The sequence below is a fragment of the Bombina bombina genome, chromosome 6 (genome assembly GCF_027579735.1).
Source record: "Bombina bombina isolate aBomBom1 chromosome 6, aBomBom1.pri, whole genome shotgun sequence".
Lineage (NCBI taxonomy): Eukaryota > Metazoa > Chordata > Amphibia > Anura > Bombinatoridae > Bombina > Bombina bombina.
In genome coordinates, this window is record NC_069504.1 from 468,113,724 (window position 1) to 468,139,281 (window position 25,558).

General features: G+C 39.4%; 1 protein-coding gene across 1 annotated transcript in view; it reads right to left on the bottom strand.

Moving 5' to 3' along the window:
- The window catches only part of LOC128664465 (neuronal acetylcholine receptor subunit beta-4-like), a 139,271-nt gene extending 126,572 nt beyond the window's left edge, over nucleotides 1–12,699 (bottom strand). Inside the window, exon 1 of the mRNA XM_053719292.1 lies at nucleotides 12,405–12,699. Coding sequence (XP_053575267.1) covers nucleotides 12,405–12,699 — 295 coding nt within the window. The remainder of the gene's footprint in view (nucleotides 1–12,404) is intronic.
- Between the last annotated feature and the right edge of the window lie 12,859 nt (nucleotides 12,700–25,558).

A 25,558-nucleotide genomic window follows, 5' to 3' on the forward strand; every position in this document is an offset into this window, starting at 1 on the left:
TTTTAGAGGTGTGGTCAGGATTTAAGCCAAGCATGCAGAATTTCTGATGATTTTATTACCTTTGTTCTATGCACAGAAAGGTGAGTATTTGCACTATAGATTCTGCTTTATTAATTATAATGGAAATGTGTCTCAACTCACATGTGGTGAGGGGCGAGTACAGATCTGTTACATTCTACAATTTTTGATGTTGTGATAGATTTTTCTCTCTCCTTGAATTAGAACATGTTTTAATGAATCTATATTTTACTTCAACATTTTCTCAGCTCTTCAGACTAGGTGTATAAAATAGAAAAGGCAGCACCAGCATTAAATTAAAAAAAAACTCACTTTATTCTCTTACAGGCAAAACAAGTGTGACATGGAAAGAACGTCTGACGCGTTTCACGCCCCCTAGTGGCGCTTCATCAGAGACTACAGGTGTTCCTAAACATGGCCCTCTTATACTGGGACATATTAATTGCATATTTAACCCCTTAATGTGAAACAAACAAACATTAAAAGTATATGTATTTAACATAAAATATGCTACAGTGTACATTATCCAATATACATTAAAACTGAATCAAAATAGAAAGAACAATTATTGTATTTTATTTTATTTGCAGGGCTGCTTTGGAAAATGACCTTTAATCATGATGGTATCTGAGTAATTAATTATTTCTCGTATCCCCTATTCATAACTTCTGGGGAATTATATTTAATAAGTTTTTATAGATGTTATTATAAATGTTATGGTATATACAATATGGATCCACAACAGACATGAACTATTTTTGATACTAAGATATATCTAGATAATTTTTGTAATAAACTGTATTTTTTAGTAGGAAATTTTTAAAAAACAATTCTTTACATATGGAACCAAAAGGTACTTGTCGCATTGCTACATGTTTCCTTCTTATAGTATATTTTGTCTTTTATTTTATTGTCTTTTATTTTATTTAGCTATAGTAAGACTATCCTCATACAAGATGCTAGCTTTTTAATAGCTTTTTCTGGGCTTTTTAATAATTATATGAAGTAGCTTATGTCCCATTCAAGGTTTAGGCCATCAGGAATTCTGGTTTTAAGTTGGTAAATCCAGTATAACTCCTTCCTGTCCAAAATTTTGTACCTATTCCCACCTCTGAAAGGGACCTTTGCCACATCAATAATTTTAACCCTAAAATTTTCTTCATTAGTAAAATGAAATAGGTTAAAGTGCCTTGCCACTGTGGAGTCTTTACAATAGTTTGTAATATCATTAGCATGTTCTCTTACCCTCACATTGACCTCCCTCGTCGTTTTTCCTACATATTGGATTTTGCAAAACTTGCATTCCAACAAATACACTGCGAATTTAGTTTTGCAGTTGGCATAAAATGAAATATTGTACTCCTGTCCATCTACTGTAGATCTAAATGTAGTGGCCCTTTCCATAATATCACATGTCAAACATGTTCTTGCTCCGCATTTGAAACAGCCAGATTTCTTTAGCCAATTCTCTCCCCTATTAATAACATTACTCGTAACCATACTGGGAGCTAGCTTAGTGGCCAAAGTTACAGGCTTTTTGGACACAAATCTGCAGTTAGAAACATAATTTTGCAGAATATTATCACCACTTAATATTGACAAATTTTTCTTCAATATTCCAACTATATCAGAAAACTGATTGGTGTATTCTGTTGTAAAAACAATGCTGTTATCGAACTGCAGAGAAGAGTCTTTACTTCCCATGGTTAAGGTCCTCATTTTCAATACTCCTACATCATGTTTTGTCTTTTCCAATTTAATTGGATCATACTAGGTGCTCTGTGAATAGTTATTCTTCAATTATTTTTTTTACTGTCATCTTGATGGTGAAAAAACTGTTCACACTGTAAATAAGTAGGGCAGTAGAGTTGAAGAATAAGCTTGAGCATAGGCCATTTGCTAAAAATAGTATTCAAAAATCTATTTAATATGAAGGTGTTCAAGCATCACAAGTGAAATAAAAGTTTAACTTGCATTTTACATTTTGAACTTTCTGATGTACCTATTTTGTGTGAAAATGTATATATCATAGCTTATTATTCTAGCAGCAGCGGTGGGGGGGAGGGCGAAGGGAGGCAACAGATGTGGGATGGCCCAACAAACAGATAAATAAAGGAAGAGGGGGGCACTACACTATAATACAAAATTAATAAATAAATATATATATATTTAAAAAAAGTGGTTTATAGGTACTGGCAGACAGTTGCCACCAGTACCTAAGATGGTGGGCACTAGTTGGGGGGAAGGGTTAGTTTGCTGTTTAGGAGGGATCAGAGAGGTTGGAGGATAAGGGGTGATCCTATACTGCAGAAAACAGGGGGAGGGAGCCTTAAATTTTCACATTGGCAGACTGTCTGCCAGTACCTAAGATGGGGGTGACTAGTTGGGGGTGAGGGAGGGAAGAGAGTTGTTTGGGAGGTATCAGGTAGGGATCATGGGGTGGGTGGGAAGTGTCAGGTGGGAGGGTAATCTCTAAACTAAAGTTAACCTTACAATCTACCTAATTAACCCCTTCACTGCCAGGAATAATAGAAGTGTGGTGTGCAGATGCAATTAGTGGCCTTCTAATTACCAAAAAGCAATTGCAAAGCCATATATGTCTGCTATGTCTGAACAAAGGGGATCACAGAGAAGCTTTTACAACCATTTGTGCCATGATTGCACAAGCGGTATATAAATAATTTCAGTGATAAACCCAAAGTTTATGAAAAAGTTAAAAAATATATATTTGATCATATTTGGCATGGAAATGGTGGCATGAAATATAATGGGCTTAGATAAATTCCTTGGGTTGTCTTCTTAAATTTTATATATATATATATATATATATATATATATATATATATATATATATATATATATATATATATATATATATATATATATATATATACACATTATATATATATATATAAATAAATATATATATATATATATATATAGTTTTGACAGGTAAATGAAAAAAAAACAAGGTTCTATTTCTGTTTAAATGCTAAAAAATGCAAAAATGCTAAAAATTCTCCGGTATTTTCGGCAAGTTTTTCTCTGAAAGTCCCGGTAGTGAAAGGGTTCATTTCAGTAAAAAGCAGCTTAAAAGCAGCAATGTACTACTGATATGCAGCTGAACAACGCAATTGAGCCAAAGAGGAGAAACGTATGTCTGTAACCACCAAGCCCATGTTTAGTTAAACTGGAGCTGACTTTAACTCCATAGATCTACGTCATGCAGTGGAAAGCCCAATGTACCGCATAACGTATATTTACGTTGGACATGTTGGAAGCCTAAGCAGTCTCAGTTGTCAAGTGCTATTTTTCCAAGACGGTGATGTTTCTACCTCTTAGCTAATAGCGTGCTAGCCATATAGTATAATGTTGAACGGCTAGCACAGCTATTGGCTAAGAGGTGAAAACATCACCTCATTGAAAAAATAGCGTTCTGCAATTGGCTTGGCATAAACTCCCCAGTTTCTTATACTTCACGACTGAAAGTCCCCTGCATTTATTGCACTGGTAAAGCTTAGCATCTACCATCATTTTAAGTGAATGGGCTGGGTAGAATAACATGGGAGCTAGTAAAGCTGGAGAGCCAAGGAGAAAGGGACATAAAACCCCGAATATTTTTTTGTGATTTAGACAGGGAATAAAAAAATAAAAAAAAAAAAACAATTTAAATCTATTATAAAATTTGGTTAGATCTCATTGTATTCTTTGTTGAAGAGATACTCAGGTAGATAGCGTGCACAAGTCTTGAGCACAACATGTGAGGAAAAAGTGTTGCCATCGAGTGCTATTGTAAATCTATGTAAAATATTCTTAAAGAACTGCTGCCATAGTGCTGCAGACATGTGCGCGCTTCCTGCTTTTCAACAAAGGATACCAAGAAAACAAAGACATTTTGTATTTTAGGTGTATATATATATCCCTTTAAGATGCTTTTTTGCCATCTGAAGCACCGTTTCAAATCATCTGGTAAGTGCATTGTTTCAGCTCTCTGTGCTTGAAATGGGAATGTATTTACCAAAAGTACTGCATTTTATTTACTGGAACCACATACAGCAAAATAAATAGTGTTTGTTAATATTGCCCCTGAATAGATTAAACTTTTTTGATGTTTAATTTAATAATTACTACTAATAGACCCCACACATATAGTTTGATCCCCAAAATTCTAAGGGAATTATAAATAATGCCATTTACAGTTAAATCAATGATTTAGGAACTTCCCACTAATCAATAACAATGAGTGAAAATGTGGGGTATGTAGCGATATGACCATTTACTGGCTAAATCTCCCATCTGTGCTAAAGCTCAATGATTGTAACTAGGACATATACACTATAAAGACAACTGAAAGATTATTTTAAATAATCTGAAATAAATTTATAATAAAAAATAAAAATAACTAATAAATTAACACATAAATGAAAAACATGTCAAACCTTCACTAAAACAGGAGAGAAAAAAATGATAGGTTTAAATGTTTTCCGCAATGGTTCACACTGAAATTTTTTTTTATTTTTTTTTAGAAAGCGTCCATATTCTTAAATTTAATAAGGCAATACATAATTTTCAGTTACAGACACACAAACAAGTGTGTGTATATATCCTATATTATAAAAGACAAGTGTTTGTCTGAAGCCGTCATGCGCAGTACAGACAAACACTTGGCCTTAGATTCTATTCTCGCGCACCTCGGCATAGCTGACAGCTGACAGATTGGGAGCGCGAGGTACACAGCATACAAGCAGCTGTGAGATAGGGAGCGCAAGCTACTCAACAGCTGTGAGGGCGGGTGTTGCCGCGATGGGGCGTGGTCGGGCGGGGTCCCGCGAAGACAGAGCCAGAGAGGGAGCAGGAGGGGGGGGGGGCAGAGAGCCAAAGAGAAGGGGGGGGCAGAGAGCCAAAGAGAAGGGGGGGGGGGGCAGAGAGCCAAAGAGAAGGGGGGGCAGAGAGCCAAAGAGAAGGGGGGGGCAGAGAGCCAAAGAGAAGGGGGGGGGGGCAGAGAGCCAAAGAGAAGGGGGGGGGCAGAGAGCCAAAGAGAAGGGGGGGCAGAGAGCCAAAGAGAAGGGGGGGCAGAGAGCCAAAGAGAAGGGGGGGCAGAGAGCCAAAGAGAAGGGGGGGGCAGAGAGCCAAAGAGAAGGGGGGGGCAGAGAGCCAAAGAGAAGGGGGGCAGAGAGCCAAAGAGAAGGGGGGGCAGAGAGCCAAAGAGAAGGGGGGGGCAGAGAGCCAAAGAGAAGGGGGGGCAGAGAGCCAAAGAGAAGGGGGGGGCAGAGAGCCAAAGAGAAGGGGGGGGCAGAGAGCCAAAGAGAAGGGGGGGCAGAGAGCCAAAGAGAAGGTGGGGGGGGGCAGAGAGCCAAAGAGAAGGCGGGGGGGGCAGAGAGCCAAAGAGAAGGGGGGGCAGAGAGCCAAAGAGAAGGGGGGGGGGGAGAGAGCCAAAGAGAAGGGGGGGGCAGAGAGCCAAAGAGAAGGGGGGGGCAGAGAGCCAAAGAGAAGGGGGGGGCAGAGAGCCAAAGAGAAGGGGGGGGCAGAGAGCCAAAGAGAAGGGGGGGCAGAGAGCCAAAGAGAAGGGGGGGGGAGAGAGCCAAAGAGAAGGGGGGGGGGGGCAGAGAGCCAAAGAGAAGGGGGGGGGCAGAGAGCCAAAGAGAAGGGGGGGCAGAGAGCCAAAGAGAAGGGGGGGGGGCAGAGAGCCAAAGAGAAGGGGGGGGGGCAGAGAGCCAAAGAGAAGGGGGGGCAGAGAGCCAAAGAGAAGGGGGGGCAGAGAGCCAAAGAGAAGGGGGGGCAGAGAGCCAAAGAGAAGGGGGGGCAGAGAGCCAAAGAGAAGGGGGGGGAGAGAGAGCCAAAGAGAAGGGGGGGGGAGAGCCAAAGAGAAGGGGGGGAAGAGAGCCAAAGAGAAGGGGGGAGAGCCAAAGAGAAGGGGGGGAGAGCCAAAGAGGGGGGAGAGAGAGAGCCAAAGAGGAAAAAGAGCCAAAAAGGAGAGAGAGCCAAAGAGGGGGGAGAGAGAGCCAAAGAGGGGGGGGGAGAGAGAGCCAAAGGGGGGGGAGAGAGCTAAAGGGGGGGAGAGCCAAAGAGGGGGGGAGAGAGAGAGCCAAAGAGGAAAGAGAGCCAAAGAGGAGAGCAAAAGAGGGGATGGAGACAAAGAGGGGGGAGAGAGAGCCAAAGAGGGGGGGGGAAGAGCCAAAGAGGGGGGGGGAGAGCCAAAGAGGGTGGGAGAGAGCCAAAGAGGGGGGGAGAGCGCCAAAGAGGGGGGGAGAGAACAAAAGAGGGGGGAGAGAGCCAAAGAGGGGAGGGGAGAGCAAAAGAGGGGGGGGGGAGAGCCAAAGAGGGGGGGAGCCAAAGGGGAGGGGGGAGCCAAAGGGGAGGGGAGAGCCAAAGAGGGGGGAGAGAGAGAGCCAAAGAGGGGGGAGAGAGAGCCAAAGAGGGGGGAGAGAGAGCCAAAGAGGGGGGGAGAGAGAGCCAAAGAGGGGGGAGAGAGAGCCAAAGGGGGGGGAGCCAAAGAGGGGAGAGAGAGAGCCAAAGAGGAGAGAGAGCAAAAGAGGGGAGAGAGCCAAAGAGGGGGGGGGGAGAGCCAAAGAGGGGGGGGAGCCAAAGAGGGGGGGGGAGAGCCAAAGAGGGGGGAGAGAGAGCAAAAGAAAGGATGGAGAGAGCCAAAGAGGGGAGAGAGAGAGCAAAAGAGGGGAGAGAGAGAACAAAGGAGAGGGGGGAGAGAAAGCAAAAGAGAGGGGGGAAAGAAAGCAAAAGAGAGGGGGGAAGAGAGAGCAAAAGAAAGGGGGGAGAGAGCAAGGGGTGGGACCGCTGTTCTGAAAAAAATGGCCCGTGTACACGGGCTTTAGTACTAGTATATATATATATATATATATATATATATATATATATATATAAATATACAGTGGGGCAAAAAAGTATTTAGTCATCCACCCAATTGTGCAAGTTCTCCCACTTAAGAAGTTGAGAGAGGCCTGTAATTTTCATCATAGGTATACTTCAACTATGAGAGACAAAATGGGGAAACAAATCCAGACAATCACATTGTCTGATTTGGAAAGAATTTATTTGCAAATTATGGTGGAAAATAAGTATTTGGTCAATATCAAAAGTTCATCTCAATACTTTGTTCTATATCCTTTGTTGGCAATGACAGAGGTCAAACGTTTTCTGTAAGTCTTCACAAGGTTGTCACACACTGTTGCTGGTATGTTGGCCCATTCCTGCATGCAGATCTCCTCTAGAGCAGTGATGTTTTGGGGCTGTCGCTGGGCAACACGGACTTTCAACTCCCTCCAAAGATTTTCTATGGGGTTGAAATCTGGAGACTGGCTAGGCCACTCCAGGACCTTGAAATGCTTCTTACGAAGCCACTCCTTCTTTGCCCGGGAGGTGTGTTTGGGATCATTGTCATGCTGAAAGACACAGCCACATTTCATCTTCAATGCCCTTGCTGATGGAAGGAGGTTTGCACTCAAAATCTCACAATAAGTGGCCCCATTCATTCTTTCATGTACCCGGATCAGTCGTCCTGTTCCCTTTGCAGAGAAACAGCCCCAAAGCATGATGTTGCCACCTCCATGCTTCACAGTAGGTATGGTGTTCTTTGGTTGCAACTCAGCATTCTCTCTCCTCCAAACACGACGAGTTGTGTTTCTACCAAATAGTTCTACTTTGGTTTCATCTGACCATATGACATTCTCCCAATCCGCTTCTGGATCATCCAAATTCTCTCTAGCACACTTCAGATGGGCCTGGACATGTACTGGCTTAAGCAGGGGCACACATCTGGCACTGCAGAATCTGAGTCCCTGGCGGCGTAGTGTGTTACTGATGGTAGCCTTTGTTACGTTGGTCCCAGCTCTCGGCAGGTCATTCACTAGGCCCCCCCGTGTGGTGCTGGGATGTTTGCTCACCATTCTTGTGATCATTTTGACCCCACAGGGTGAGATCTTGCGTGGAGCCCCAGATCGAGGGAGATTATCAGTGGTCTTGTATGTCTTCCATTTTCTAATTATTGCTCCCACAGTTGATTTCTTCACACCAAGCTGCTTGCCTATTGCAGATTCAGTCTTCCCAGCTTGGTGCAGGTCTACAATTTTGTTTCTGGTGTCCTTCGACAGCTCTTTGGTCTTCACCATAGTGAAGTTTGGAGTGTGACGGTTTGAGGTTGTGGACAAGTGTCTTTTATACTGATAACAAGTTCAAACAGGTGCCATTAATACAGATAATGAGTGGAGGACAGAGGAGCCTCTTAAAGAAGAAGATACAGGTCTGTGAGAGCCAGAAATCTTGTTTGTAGGTGACCAAATACTCATTTTCCACCATAATATGCAAATAAATTATTTCAAAATCAGACAATGTGATTGTCTGGATTTGTTTCCACATTTTGTTTTTCATTTTTTTTTAAACATATTTTTTATTAATTTCCAAGTGCACGAACAACTTAAACAGAGATTCTTACAGCTTTTAAAACAAATTGGTCATTCCTACAATTCAAAAACACATAAAATGAATAGCTGTGATATATTAAGTCATATATTGGGACCAAAACCAGGTCCTCCTTGAAATCTTATATACAGGAAACAGAGCATTTCTTATCTTAAGTTATGTTACATTCGCAGTCTAATATAAAATAACCACAGGGCGAATCATGTAAATTTCATTCATTATTCCATAAACGTCACATCGATATATTCAGAATAAAAGAAACAAAAAGACAAAGAAGGAAAAAAAAAAAAAAAAAAAAAAAAAGAAAGGACCTTCTCTATTCTTCTTCTCCCCCCTCCACCCACCCCACTGAATTATCAGTGCCACCTGACCACCACCCGGGAAAATGACCTGCAAAAATATTTTGAAGAACAAAACTCGAATTACTCAATGGCTTAACCACTTGGGTTTGAATATTAATCGGGAGAGATTTAATTATTCCTTCCCATTTGAGAAAAAACGCCTGTATCTGTTCATTATTTGAAATTTGAATATTATATTGTTCCATTATTATTTGCATAATAACTGCTTTCTTGAATTCTGAAAATTTGGGCGCATATACTGCTTTCCAGTTTTTGAAGATAAGGTTACGAGCTAATATTAGTAATGTGTTTATAAGTTTATATTCCTTACATCTCACTGAATATCTAAGTAAAAACACAATATCTTGGGGGCCTATACTTATTCTAGCGTTAACTATCTGTTTGATCCAGTAAAATACTTTACCCCAAAATTGTGATATCTTAGGACATATCCACAAACAGTGTAGTATATCTGCTCTCTCTCTGCTACATCTTGAACATAAATGCACATTCTTAGACCACACAGACATTTTCTTAGGGGTGATATATACATTGTATAGAATTTTTAAATGTGACTCACGCCATGCTGTGGGGACCCAAGAATCATTAATTACTTGGAGACTACCCTGTATATCTGTTACATCTAGATCTGGGAAATATTTTGACCATGTTAACTGAATATATGCAATTTGTCTTAATTTATTATTAGCATTCAATATCTTATAAAAAGTTGAGATTGAAAATCTTCCTGCTTGATATATTTTTATTCCAGTTGCTAACGGGCCCGTAGACCAAGTTGGTTTATATTGTTTTTGCAACTCTGCTAAGTAGTGCTGGATCTGAAGATAAGCGAAAAAATCCTTACTTTGTATTCCATACTTGGCACAGATAGAGTGAAATGAGTCAATTACACCATCTGCTAATAAGAGCTGTTTGACATATATTAAACCCCTCTCTTGCCAGCCCTGGAAGACTTTATGATCATGTCCTGGTTGGAATTTGGGATTGCCCTGTATTGTTAAAAATTCAGTTGCTTTGGGATTAACCCGAATTTCTATACAAAATTTTTGCCATGCCCAGACAACATTCTTAAACGTCATAAAATTGTCAACATTCCCGGGCAATTCCCTCAGTGAACAATGTAGCAAAGCATTCAAATTAAATGGGGCAATAATACTAGACTCAAACTGATATAGAGTAACATATTCTTTCCCAGTGATCCAATCAATGGCGTATTTGAGTAGAGCGGCCCAGTTATAGTATTTGATGTTAGGGAATGATAGTCCAGCTGCCATATTGTCATTCATTAGTCTTATCAGAGCAATCCTCGGCTTCCCCCCTTTCCATATAAACTTAGAACACATTTGATTAAATTTCACTATATCCTTATTTTTAAGCATCACAGGAATGTTCTGTAAAAGATACAGAATTTTAGGGAATAGTATTGTTTTTATTAACATAATACGTGATATAAGTGAGATCGGGAGGTTGATCCAGCTTTCTAATTGTTTCTGCATTGCTTCAGGCAAATTGGGATATTCATATCATACCACTCCATTGGGTTATTACTCAAAGCTATACCTAAATAATTTATAGATTTGGTTTCCTTAAAGGGATGTTTCATGCTACTTTTCGCCGGTTTCGTTATCCATAATAGTTCGGATTTGGTAAAATTGATTTTATAACCCGAAACTAAGCCAAAAAGTCACATAATCATTGTGAGCTTTGGCAAATTGCTTTCTAGGTTATCTAAAAAAACCAGAAGATCATCTGCATACAACGAGAGTGTAAACCTATGTTCCCCAATACTAATGCCGTGTAATTGATCCCGTAGCATTATGGCCAATGGTTCAAGTGAAATATTAAATAAAAGCGGGGATAATGGGCAGCCTTGCCTTGTGCCTCTAGTGAGAGAGATAAAATCTGTAGATGCATTGTTTATAATGAGGGCCGAGACTGGATTACTATATATTGATTGAATGAAATTACTAAAGTGCCCTCCAAACCCAAAATTATCTATTGTTGTGAATAAGTGACTCCAACTTATGTAGTCAAATGCTTTCTCAGCATCTAAGGATATGATCGCAGCATCTAGCCCTTTCCTGTTCTTTTCACTTGATTTATTCCAGAGATAGTCCAGAATAATCATGGTCTTCCGTAGATTTTTGACTGGATTTCTCCCCTGCATAAAACCTACTTGGTTCTCATGTATAATGCCTTTAAGCAATGGTTGTAATCTGTTAGCTATAATTGATGTTAAAAACTTATAGTCTGAATTTAAAAGTGATATAGGTCTGTAAGAATCTACCAGCTCTGGGTCCTTTGTTTTCTTCAAGATAAGCACCACATTAGATGCAGTGAAATATTTAGAACATTTTACTTGTGCACTATAATATTTATTAAACAGACTACATAATGTTGGAGTCACCTCTTCCTGCAATATTCTGTAAAACTCCGCAGGGAGACAATCTGGTCCTGAGGCTTTATTGAGTTTTGCTTGTTTAATAGCCGAATTTATTTCTTGCTCTGTAATAGGTGAATTTAAATCTTGTATGTCTTCCTGCGAGACTCTAGGTAGCATTAACCTGGACCAGAATGCTTCCCTATCTGCGTGACTACAGGATTCTGCATTATATATACCCTGAAAATAATTGTAAAAAACGTCTTTAATTTCTTCTGTCTGCGTGAATCTACTCCCATTCTGCCTAATGGCTGCTATTAAATTACTAGCTTTTGGCTTAGTGATTCTAGCCAAATATTTGGCGGCCCTTCCAGCAAACCCTCTATATAGGGCTTTTTGTTTTAACCCCTCTTGTGTAGCCTTTTGTTTTAAGAAAATATCCCGCTGGGTTTTTGCATCAATATATCTATTCCAATTCCCGTTGGATCTAGTAGCGATATAGGCATTATACATATTTTTTACTGTATTTGAAAGCTGCAACTCTCTTTGCCTAGATTTTTTCTTGAGTCTACACAAATATGCTTTAATATGTCCTCTAAGTACAGCTTTTGCTGCTTCCCAATAAATTTCTGTTTTATCCAAATAATCCTTATTAGTGCTATGATATTCTGCCCATTTACTTTTTAAAAAATTCTGAAATTGACTATTTGCAACTAAGTAGTTGGGAAAAAAAAGCCTATTATTACCCCCTTTTTTGAATGCATTGCGACCAAATTCCAGCGAGATAATTGCATGATCTGACAGGACAATATCTTTAATGTCAGTCTTGCAATCCAGACCCACCAAAGGCTCTGCTATTAGAAACATGTCTATTCTAGATAGACTCTGATAACCAGGGGACATACATGTATATGCCTTGGTATCAGGATGTTGGACCCTCCAGATATCCCTCACCCCAAGTTTAGAACAAAATTGTTGGAATATCCGAGATTTCGTGTCCCTCCTAAATAAATCCCTCCTTCCCGCTCTGTCCAGATTAGGAACAGGCGTGAGATTCAGGTCCCCCACAATTATTAAGTTTTGTCCAATGTATTCCAACAGTTTATCTGCAATACCATTCCAAAATTGACTATCTACTGTGTTAGGGCCATATACATTACAAATTACAAATAGGATTGAGTTAATTCTTACTTTAAATATTTGGAATCTACCTCCCATGTCCTCCTCCAAGCCTACCATCTCGTAAGCTAGTTGTTTATTGACCAAAATTGCTAGTCCTTTCTTCCTATTCTCCCCGGGGATAGCAATAACTTCTCCCACCCACTTCATTTTTAATTTCATTATTTCTGAGTCTTTTAAATGAATTTCTTGTAGCATTGCAAGGTCAGGTTTATGCACGCCTAATTGTTTAATGATGGCTTTCCTCTTTATTGGCGAGGTTATCCCGCCTACATTCCAGGACAGTAAATTTAAAGAGTTCATATCCAACTCTTTCCTGACAGCCATAATACTAAAACCGGAAGCCCGAATAGCTTACCACAGAAGCGGGGGACGGAGGGAGAAGACAGAGAGGAACCGAGAAGAAGGGGGAAGAGAGAAAAAAAAAAACAAAAAAAAAAAACAAAGAAGTGGAGAAAAACAAAACCCTGTAACAAATGTACCTAAATATACCTCTAACCAACATACAGTTCCGGAGCAATGTTACCAGATTTAACATACTCTGAGTATCTAATCTTAGGGCCCCCTATTCATTGTATACCCTGTTCCTTACAAAAAACCTGGGCCTCATCACTAGTATTAAAAACAACTTGTGACCCTTCTATTGTTAATACTAGCTTGGCCGGGTATATCATCTTGACATTAAAATTTGCATTAAGTAACTTAGAACAGAATGGCGACATCTCCTTCCGCCTTGCTGCCGTCTCACTGGAGAAATCTTGAAATATCAAGATTTTATGATGATCTATCATCAGTGTATATGTTTTCCTGTACTGCCTAAGAAAGTGCACTTTGTCCTGGAAATTTAAGAACTTTAATACTATAGGCCTAGCAGAGATGTTATCTTTTTTCGTGTAACGAACTGGACCTGTTCTGTGTACCCTCTCTATCGGTACTGGTATATCAATATTGATTCCAAGGCTCTGGGGGAGAATAACTGTGGCAAAATGCATCAAATCCAGATAGTTATTATCTTCTGGAAGACCGATAATTCTGAGATTATTACGTCTGGATCGGTCTTCCAGATCCTCCACCCTGTTCTGTAATTTATCCATTCTCCTATTGTATTCGGCACTGATAGGTTCTGCTATATTTAGTTTGTCCTCAATCTCAGAGATTCTGGTCTCTACTTCTAGAAGCCTTGTAGAAAATTGCCTTACTTCCGCCGTAAGACTGTTTAGATCCTGCTTAATCTCTGTTTTCATGCTGTCCAATTGTGGCGTAATTACCTTAGTGATTTGTGTTACAAGTTCCTGCATATCAATCTGTACCTCACTCTGTGTTTGTGATGTTTCTAGTGTCTGCTCACCACGTTTCGCCATTTTTTTATCTCTCTGTTTAACCGGCATATTAGGCGAAGAGTTCTTAGTTGAAAATATAAATTTATCCATATACTTGTAAATTCTAGCAACCCTGTTATAGAACCACTGGTGATACTACAGTCACATCAATTATCATGTGTATTAATTGGGTGCGTTAAATGTGTTTATTTAAATAAATTAGTGTTAGACTAATATTCAATTCCCCACGTTATGGGAATGGTCAGTGGTAAAAAAAAGTTAGAAGGGAAAGTAAGAAGAAAGAGATGAAAAAAAAAAAGAAAAAGAGAGTGCACGTGAATGTGTGGATGAAGCCCCCACGGGCTCAAGTGTGGCTAAAGAAAGAAGAGGGGAAAAAAAATAAAAATAAATAAGAGTGGCCTATCCAGGGAGTACTCTACTCTAAATACTAGGAGTTCACAGACTTATAGCATAAACAGAGCTATCTTTACCCCTTCCCTTGAAATTATGGATACTTCACAATCAGCAACAGTTACCTGAAAACCAATATTTTCATTATACAATTCCAGTACTCTTACAACTTCTCATAGGAATTTTCAATTTACCTTAAGAAAAAGATTCCCTATCTATGTCTAAGATCTATTTACCCTAGGTATTCCTAGAAAGCAACATGAAGATTATTCTGTATGAGAGACAGCCACTACCTTCCCTTTTTTTCTCTTTCCCCTCTATTCCCTTTTTACTTAGGACTTCTCATCAGTGGGTATATAATATAAAACTTAAGAGTCAATAACCAGCTCTTATTAAAACAAATTATATCCACATATCTATTTATGTTGTAACTATACTCTTATATGTCTTATGGCCTTATGCCTAAGGAAAATGAGGGCCACAGATACCCATACAACAGAATAATAGGGAGTGTTAACCTGTACCTCCTGCTCAAAATAGGCTGATAAATAGGAACTTAGAACAGCACAAATACAAATGTCTTCCTAGAGTAATATATTCACATCAAAAGAAATATTTGTCAAACCATATACATTTTGAGAGTTATTGACCCATTGTCCATCTGTCCATATGGTAACAGTCCAGGAATCTCTGTGGACGCTAACTAGAGATATATATGGCAATAGACAAAAAGAACCAATACTTTACTTTACTTGCGGTCAGTCCTCCATCCGTCTTCTAGGCTACGATAGATTTAACAGCGATCCTCAGAACCTCGGCTCATGAGCCAGACAACTTCCAGTGCAATCAGCAGTCTTAAATATTCCCTGTTACTTCCAACAACCAGGGAGCAACTTAGGACAGCCTCCTATCCAGCGAGTCCTCTGGCGCTGTGTCGCGCAGATGGACAGTGTTGCGCTGCGCCACTCTGGAATCTATCAGTATACTTCCGTGTGCTATCCAGGCACCGGCGCCCTTCCAAGCCGAGAACTTAGAAGTCAGTGTCCACCTTCCACTCCGCGGCTGCCACCCACAGAGACACCAAGTGACCCTCTTAAAGACTTCAGGCGTCGCCCTCTGTGGTTCTAGCCTTGTTTGTAGAGTTACCCTTAGTGAAGACGACAGGGCGCCGTGAGCGCCGTCACTTCCTGCAGCCAATGCGCTACCGATTCAGTCAGAGCCGCACCAGTCACACGCTCACCAGGGAGCGACCGAGTATCTTGCCAAGGTTCAGGTATGTATGCAGACCATAACTCAAAATGCTCACCAGGGAGCAATCGATTACCTAAGAGTAATTTAGATCCATAGGCTGTACTTTAGGATATTGCTTTAGAGTAGGGTTCCCAACTCTCTTCTTCCTCCCGTTAATCAGCCAGCCCTTCACCATGGGCTCAGGGCCTTTTCGGCGTTCCTTGGGGCTAGGGACCCCTTCGGGCAAACCGTGTTAATAGGGGGTAGACCACTAGCGGGGCAGTTCTGTTACATTCACAGGTGCTCTTTATCTGGTTCAATGCATCCGCTACACCTTTATATCACCCGAGAGTAAACAGCTATTACTTGTAACATTGTAGCATTTTCAGTGTGAACTTGTTACATTTTATTAGAAGGATCCCTATGAGCCTCAGAAACTTTTGTAACAAGTTGCTTCAGCCACGAAGCTAGTAGATGCCTGTTAGAGACTTCCACTCCATGAACCGAACGTTCCTATGTCCAGACCGGCAAAACTCCTCGGCCTAGGGACGCTTGGAGGTGAGGGTAGTTCGACAGAGCTGAGAGCAGGGGAGACAGAACGTGCAGCACCTTGCTTGCTCCTCCCTCAAACGGAAGTCTGGAGCACATTTTGTTTTTCATAGTTGAGGTATACCTATGATGAAAATTACAGGCCTCTCTCAACTTCTTAAGTGGAAGAAATTGCACAATCGGTGGCTGACTAAATACTTTTTGGCCCCACTGTATATATACATACATACATTCACTACAAAGACAGCAATTGTCAAGGTTACCAAAGACCTACTTACAGCAAAATCCAAAGACCACTTCTCTCTGCTTATCCTCCTTGACCTGTCTGCAGCCTTTGACACTGTTGACCACCCTCTTTTGCTAAAAACCCTCCAATTCTTCGGCATTTGTGACACAGCTCTCTCACAGTTCTATTCCTATCTGACTAACCATACATTTAGTGTAGCCTTCTCCGGAGCATCCTCTGCCCCGTTACCACTTTCTGTTGGGGTACCTCAAGGCTCTGTCCTCGATCCCCTTCTCTTTTCAATCTACACATCATCATTAGGATCCTTAATAAAGTCCCATGGGTTTCAATATCATTTGTATGCCGATGACACCCAAATCTACCTCTCTGTACCAGACCTATCTCCTTCCTTACTAACCCGTGTCACTAACTGTCTTTCTCATATCTCATCTTGGATGTCCTCTCACTACCTTAAGCTAAATCTCTCCAAAACGGAACTCCTTATTTTTCCCTTCTTTCCCTTCTTCCAATATCTCCACCCCCAAATGTTCTATAACTGTTGCTAATTCCATCATTACCCCTACCCCGCATGCCCAATGTCTTAGGGTCACACTTGACTCAGACCTTTCCTTCACTCCTCACATTCAGTCCTTGGCTAAAGCCTGCCACTTCCATTTTAAAACATCTCTAAACTAGACATTTCCTTACACAAGATACAACTAAGATTTTAATCCACTCTCTCATCCTTTCCCGCCTCGACTACTGAAAACTCTGTCCTCTCTGGTCTACCTAGCTGCCGCATAGCTCCTTTACAATCCATTATGAATGCCTCTGCCAGGCTCAACTTCCTTACACGTCACTCTTCATCTGCTGCACCTCTCTGCCAATACCATCACTGGCTTCCTCTTGACTCCAGGATTAAACACAAAATCCTCACTATGACATACAAAGCGCTCAACTGCACTGCTCCCCCCTACATTTCAGAACTTGTCTCCAGATACTCTTCCTCCCGCCCCCTTCAATCTGCTCACGATCTCCTCCTCTCTTGTTACTTCCTCACATTCCCGTTTACAGGACTTCTCCAGACTGGCCCCCATCTTGTGGAACTCCCTGCCTCACTTCACAAGACTCTCCCCTAGTTTTAACAGCTTCAAGCACTCCCTAAAGACTCTACTATTCAGGGATACATAAAATCTACACTAACCTTTCGTAACTACATTGCTTTCCCCTTAAACCCCTTAGAATGTAAGCCTATGAGCCCAGCTATTTGCAGATCGCCTTCATAAGAGCTGACTAACAACAGTGAAACTCTCGGCAGGGCCCTCTACCCATTTGATCCCTACAAAAGTTATCCTGTATACCGACTATGTTTACAGCACTGCGGAATCTGTTGGCGCTCTACAAATACATGATAATAATAATAATATTTAGTGTGACCTCCCTTGGCACTAAGCACATCTTGAACTCTTTTGGGAAGACTGTCCTGAAGTAATCTTCTGGTATATTATACCAGGCTTCTTTCAGCACTTCCATGAGTTCTTCTTTAGATTTAGGTTGTCTTTTATTTATTTCTCTGTCCAGGTGATCCCATACTGCCTCTCTAATATTCAGGTCTGGACTCTGTTTAGGCCAGTCCATGACTGTCAGTGTTTTATCAGCTGTTGTTCTCTCTAAATATGATTTCACTGCATTAGCAGTGTGTTTGGAATTGTTATCATTCTGAAAAATAAAACCGTTCCCAATCGAGCGCTTTCTAGAAGGAATGGCATGATGAATTAAAACCTGTCTGAACTTTTCAGCATTCATCATCCCATTAATTTGGACAATATTGCCAACACCACTGGCAGAAATGAAGCCCCAAACCAGGACAGACCCTCCACTATGTTTCACTGAAGGCCGCAAGCACTCATTCTTCCATCTCTGTCCAAATCTTCTTCTCATAAATTGTCATGATTGGACCCAAAAATTTCAAACTTGGATTTGTCACTCCATAATACTCTTTTCCACTGATCTTCATTCCAATATTTGTGAGCTTTAGCATATCTTAGCCTATTCACCCTGGTCCCCTTCCAAAAAAAATAGTTTTTTGGCTGCTACCCTTCCACAAAGACCATTCCTGATCAAGCTTTTTTGGACTGTAGAAGTGTCAACTTGGCATCCCGAGGAAGCTGCCAGATGCTGAGCCAGGTCCTTGCTAAACTTCCTCCAGTCTCTCAAAGAAAAAACTTTGACAAACTTCTCATCCGAGTTTGAAAGTTTTCTTTGCCTTACAGTCTTTTTTTTCTCCTGATTCTTCAAATGTCTTTATAACAGCTTGATACCACATCTTGAGTATCCAGTTTGTTTGCTGATTTCCCTTTGAGAGTGTCCTTGCTGATGCAAAAGTATGATTTTATGTCTGTCAAATTCTGTGATCTTTGGCATTTTGAATGGAATGATGTGATTCAAAGTTGATTTTATTACCAAGCTTCCACTGAATTGAACTCATACCATATGTGTATGTAATGCTCAAGAATGTCTTGCACAAACCTAGTCTTGCACAAACCTAGCAGTCATTTTGACATGAAATAGTAGAACAAATACAGGTGTTAGCAATTACATTAATTAGGGTTCCATTCCATTTATGTTTATGAGAGCCAGGTTTCTGCTATTGCTAAAGTTTAAGGGGAGGTTACACTAAATGCTTGCCACTTTAGCCTATAGAAGCAGTTTTTTTCTTATTTATTCTGTTTTTTAATACTGCATAAAAAAATCCTGTGTTTTCTGGTTGTATTCTAAAAAAAGAGGCAGAGAAATAATTATATATGGTCATTATACAATTGCTAAAACAACAAATATAATGGTGGCCAAAGAACAGTACTGTGTATATATATATATATATATATATATATATATATATATATAAAATATATATATATGTGTATATATATATATATATATATATATATATATATATATATATATATATATATATATATATATATATATATATATATATATATATATATATATATATAAAAGACAGGGTAAAGGGTTTATAGGCCAGGATGAAACCTGACAAATTACAGAAAGCATCAGATTAAAAGGAAGAGTCAGGGCAAGGATGTTAACAGTGAAACAATCAGAATAATGAGAAAGAAAGAATATAATGATCTCTATCTATTTTGGGAAAACAGATTATTTAGAAAGACCCATACTCTCAATGTAATACGTACACAAAAGAGCGTCCTTCTTGCATTTATAGGTAAATGTAATTCTCATCAGCAGTCCAAGTAATGAAATCTCATAGAGTCAGATGCAGAAAAAACAAACACGTAATGTAATCAGGATCCAATTTGTGCATCTAAGAATTAGATTTATTAGAACACAGACCATGCACTCACTGTAAAGTCAGGCTATAAAACTAATTCTTTAAAGCTTGCAGTGACAGAACTCATTACAGAGAGTGAGAGATTTTCAAGGGACTCAATAGATCCTGTTGGATTCTCAGCTGTAAAATATCATGGCTTGTGCTTTGCACCAGAACAAACGCTTAACTACATTAACAGTTAACAGTGAAGTGAGTTTTAATGATTGTATATGTGTGTGTCTGTGTGTGTGTGTGTGTGTATATGTACGTATGTGTATGTGTGTGTATATATGTACGTATGTGTGTGTGTGTATATATGTACGTATGTATGTGTGTGTGTGTGTGTATGTACGTATGTGTGTATATGTACGTATGTGTGTGTGTGTATATATGTACGTATGTGTGTGTGTGTGTGTGTGTATGTACGTATGTGTGTATATGTACGTATGTGTGTGTGTGTATATATGTACGTATGTGTGTGTGTGTATATGTACGTATGTGTGTATATGTACGTATATGTGTGTGTGTGTGTGTGTATATGTACGTATGTGTGTTTGTGTGTGTATATGTGCGTATGTGTGTGTGTGTGTATATATGTACGTATGTGTGTAATGTGTGTGTATATATATATATATATATATATATATATATATATATATATATATATATATATATATATATATATATATATATATATATATATATATACTGTATGTGTGAGAGAGATAGATAAAGCAATTTATGTATTGTTAATTATACATCGTTTGCTTGAATAGCTAATAGTGTGAGACCTTAATATTCTTTTAATGAAATATAGTAGGAAATACAATAGTACATCCTCTTATTACAATAAGCAGCAATAAGTATTTTTTATGTTTGCTGGCAACGATCAAAATACTTTATACATTTTCATTTACTCTCTTCCTAAATAATCCCCTTTGCATTGGAGGCACTCAGCTGAGCATGTCATTAAATGTATTATTGAATTCAATATGGTCATAAGTAGCTGCCAGGACAGTGGTTTTAGGTGAAGGCTATGTGACCTTGGCTGGGAATACTGGCCGTGACTGGACATCTCTGGTGTATAAATTAGTACCCTGTAGAAGACTGAATAGTTGTAGGCTCACTGCAGAGCCTCATTTACTTAATTAGCATTCATTTACTAAATAACAGGGACTGGAGTGCTTTTGACCTGTGGCAGTGGTCATCATTTTTTCTGTAGTGATTAAGCTGTATTGGAAGAAAAAGCCTAATTAGAAATAAAAACAACAGAAGTTCAGCTGGAGGTAATTCAAACTGAAAGTACAGATACATCTCCTCTGGTACCCAAAGGGGTTAACTATGTCTCTACTGTAATTCACAGGCTGTTGCATTGATGAGAGCTTTCTATGAGAAAGATAAAAGAACCATTTCATTTGCATTTTTATTTATTTTACCATCTGCTGCAGATAGGGGAGGATAAATATCTACATTACATTTGAAAAGGTAGGATAGTTTTATGCATGTAAAATATGATGAGCACAATACCAGAAGATTGGATAATGGAAGTGATGTGTTTATAACATGATGTTTTTTTAATTAGGAATGAAAGAAAATGACACATTATAAGGAGATAAAAGAGGAACATTTAATTTATTAAGCTACGTTTATAGCATACATAGACATATACACGTGTGTCCAAGTTCACTTACTAAAGGGCTACACAGAAAATTATTCTACATAGTAAACAAATGGTGTACACTCACTGGATTTACTTTAAAAGGTTTTATACTGGATCTTTAGATCAGTATCTGTGCATATTATTCTTTATAGTAGTGTCTATTACATACAGATAAATGAAATTGGTGTATACTGTCCCTTTAAAGGCATACTAGAGAATGCAATTTTAAAGGGACAGTCTACACCAGAATTTGAATTGTTTAAAAAGATAGACCCCTTTATTACCCATTCCCTAGTTTTGCATATATATACACTTTTTACCTCTGTGATTACTTTGTATCTAAGCCTCTGTAAACTGCCCCCTTATTTCAGTTCTTTTGCCAGACATCAATTTTAGCTGGCTCCCTGGAACTCCACGTGCATGAGCACAGTGTTATCTATATGACACACGTAAACTAACACCCTCTAGTGGTGAAATCTGTCAAAATGCCCTGAGAAAAGATGCAGCCTTCAAGGGTTTAGAAATTAGCATATGAACCTCCTAGGTTTAGCTTTCAACTAAGAATACCAAGAGAACAAAGCAAAATTGGTGATAAAAGTGAATTGGAAAATTGTTTAAAATGACATTCTCTATCTGAATCTTGAAAGTTTATTTTGGACTAGAATGTCCCTTTAAGCAACTTTCTAATTTACTCCTTTTACCAATTTTTCTTTGTTCTAGCCACCAATAAGCAAGCATTATCCAGGGTTGTGAAACAAAAATGGGCCAGCACCCAAGCTTTACATTCCAGCTTTTCAAATAAAGGTAGGAAGAGAACGAATAAAAATTAATATTAGGAGTAAATTAGAAAGTTGATTAAAATTGCATGCTCTATCTGAACCATGATAGAAAAAAATTGGATTCAGTATCCCTTTAAGTACAACCCCTATGGTCTCTCTCATTCTTATTGAAACCAACAGACATTCTGCTGTCCTTAATTGTATACAACCTCTGCACATTCATTCCCAGCTTTCCAACCCTGACATCTGAGACTTGTGAAGTTTTTAAACCTTGATTTTATTGGTCAATTAAAAGGGATTAGAATCTACTCCAATCCAATTCTGACAACTTGAAGAGAACATGACAAGTCTCTTCAAGCCTAACCCTCACATGTCTGTCACTAATTGTCATCAGAAGAGATTATTAGGTAAGAAACTACAAAACAATAAATATTTTGTGAACCTAGTGACCTTGGCAAGCCTTGTCTACTCTGGTAACAACCTCACTCACACAGAATTAATTGGCGCTAACAGCCCTTACTAGGTGAAATTTTAAGGGTTATATAATAGTTCACTACTTTGAACTTAAAATATAAATTTGTCTGTTATAAAAATACCTTGTTTAAAATGTGTATACACACACTAAACAGTGTAAAATAAACAATAGTATATACAATCTATGCACAATTTAAACGTTACCAAAATGCAAAGTCCAAATTCAGGATGAGTACACGGAGTCTGGTGCTGCTTATTTTGCCAAATGTATCCTTCACACCAAATGGAGTAGGGCAGAAGCTTGAATTCTAAAAGAAAAAAAGCGCAAAGAAACAGACTCAAGTGTGGTAATCAACAGATCACAGAAGCGCATGCTTATAAAGTTGCACTTACAAAACAAGGAACAGCATTCCCTTTTCTGGTGCTCGATACTCAGTAATGCTGTCTTTTATTATCTGGTCCCGGCTTCATGGCGTGGTAAAAACCCAGAGTTCCTTCCTGATGTCATCCGAATGTGAGCTGTGGATATTATTCCCAATCTGTGGGGTGATTTGAAACGGGCTGTCCATGCTCGGCAACCATCACACCTAACTGAACTGGAGATGTTTAGCAAGGATGAATGGTCCAAAATACCATCATCCAGAATCCAGACACTCATTACAGGCTATAGGAGGCGTCTAGAAGCTGTTATTTCTGCTAAAGGAGGCTCTATTAATATCGATGCAATATTTCTGTTTGGGTGCCCAAATTTATGCACCTGTCTAATTTCGTTTTCTGTTAATCCAATAAACCTAATTTCACTACTGAAATATGACTGTGTCCTTGTAACAACCAAAAAATCTTGTTACTAAATTTTGTAAAGTCTATGAAACATTTTATATAAAGTTGAAGTCTCAGTATAATATAAAGATAGGTTTGTGTCTCATAGATTTACTATTGCTATACTGAGGTACAATAGTATTTACTTTAAGCACAATTAATATAGAGAGGTGGGAGAGTGTTCAGCATACACATAACACAAACCGTATTCCCCTTTTCTCATAACATATACAAAAACTAGTATGGCAGAAACAATGAGAAAGAATAAATATTGGAGATCGTAGTAAAAAATAGAGTGAATGAGCTCACCGGAATATGCACTATAAGTACTCAGATCTGTCAGGTTCTGCACTGGATATGCAGCGTAAGCTGTGTAAGGAAGGAGACTGTTCAGATCTGTGAGGAACAGATGAGCTGTGCTGCGTTGCGTTTTGGGTGTGGAGGAGGTCAGAGCGGCCACTCGTGATGTCACCGGTAGACAGCTGAGTTCCCGAGAAACAGCTGAGACAGGAGACTGAAAGAAGATTATGGCACTTGGCAAGTGGCGGTTCCGTCTGGAGTAAAGATTGCTGGTAAGGGAAAGCTTCTGGCAAACAAAAGTAGCAAAAGCTTAGGTAGTCCTTTAGACAAGAGATGGCTGAGTATTGACAAGAGTCAACCAGGTAATACCAAGCAATGAAGCCACAGGCAGCATTGCTTATAAAGGAAATAGAAATGGGAATGAGGCTGAACAGAATCCAGTTAAAGGCACAGTACTGTGACAGAGGGCCCCCTCAAAAGGAACCACTCCGGAGTTCAAGGACGCGGACGGTCCGGATTCCGCCTGTGGAAAAGGGATACCAACCGTGGAGCAGACAAGTTAGTTGAAGGCTCCCAAGAATCCTCCTCCGAGGAGTAACCCCTCCAATGAACCAAATACTGCAATCTACCAGATACTTTCCTTGAGTCAAGGATGCTGTGTACCTCAAATTCGCGGTCAGGTTCAAGTGGAGGTTGATGAGTAACAAGAGTAGACGCGCGCCTGAGGGCATTATAGGGCTTCAATAAACTAACATGGAACGTGGGGTGAATTTTGTAATGGGAAGGGAGTTCAAGAGTCACTGCGTTCCTATTCACAATCTTAATGATTGGGAATGGTCCAATAAAAAATGTATTCAGTTTCCTAGTAGGTGTTGTTAAGCGGAGATGTTTCATGGATAACCATACTAAGTCACCAAGATCATAGTTTGGAGAGGGTCTTCTTCTTAGGTTGTAGTAAGTCTGTTGTCTCTGCTGTGCTTCTGCTAGGATGGAAAATGTCTCAGCAATAGTGTTTGTTGTTTTGTTGACAACAGGGCAGGAACTGTCTATTTGAGCATTCAGATGGAAAGTGGGATGGAAACCATAATTGGCAAAGAATGGTGTTGTTCTAATAGAGGAATGTAGAGAGTTGTTATGAGCGAACTCTGCCAATGGAAGTAAAGTGGACCAGTTGTCCTGATGTTGAGTAACATAGCATCTCAAGTATTCCTCTAACCATTGATAAGTCTTTTCTGTTTGCCCATTACTTTGGGGGTTGATAGGCGTTACTGAGACGTCTTTCTATTTGTAAAGCAGTACATAGTTCCTTCCAGAGTCGGGAAGTAAATTGTGATCCCCTGTCAGTAGTAATGGAATGTGGTAAACCATGTAGCTTAATAACATGTTGTATCAATAATTCGGCTGTTTCCATAGATGTTGGCAGCTTGTGGAAGGGAATAAAATGTGACATTTTGGTAAATAGGTCAACAACTACCAAAATGGTGTTGTTGTTATTAGACTTTGGAAGCTCTACAATATAATCCACAGCAATATGTGTGCAAGGCTTTTCTGGAATTGGTAAAGACAATAAATAGCCCATTGTTTTTTGCTTATCAGTTTTACTAGCAGTGCAAACCTCACAGGATTGTATATATAAGCGTATATCGATTTGCATCTTAGGCCACCAATGAGATCTTTTAGTTAATTCAATGGTTCTTTGAATTCCTGGGTGTCCTGATAATTTGTTGTCATGCATACCTTTAAGTAAGGTTGTCCTTAGAGAGGGAGGAACATAAAGTTTATTCGAGTAGTAATAGAAACCATCATTATGTTTGTTTAACTTTTCCTTCGGGAAGGTATTATCCAATGCTTGTTGATCTTTGAACTCTTTTTCATGTTCATGTATGATGCCAAGAGAATCTTGGAAACAACTTCCTGGTATTATGGTACCATAGGTTTTGGAATCAATGGGCCTGTCAGGTAGTCTAGAAAGAATATCTGCCTTGGAGTTTTTTGAAGCAGGTCTGTAGGTGATGGTGTATGAAAATCTGGAGAAAAATAAACTCCATCTTACTTGTCTGGAGGTGAGGG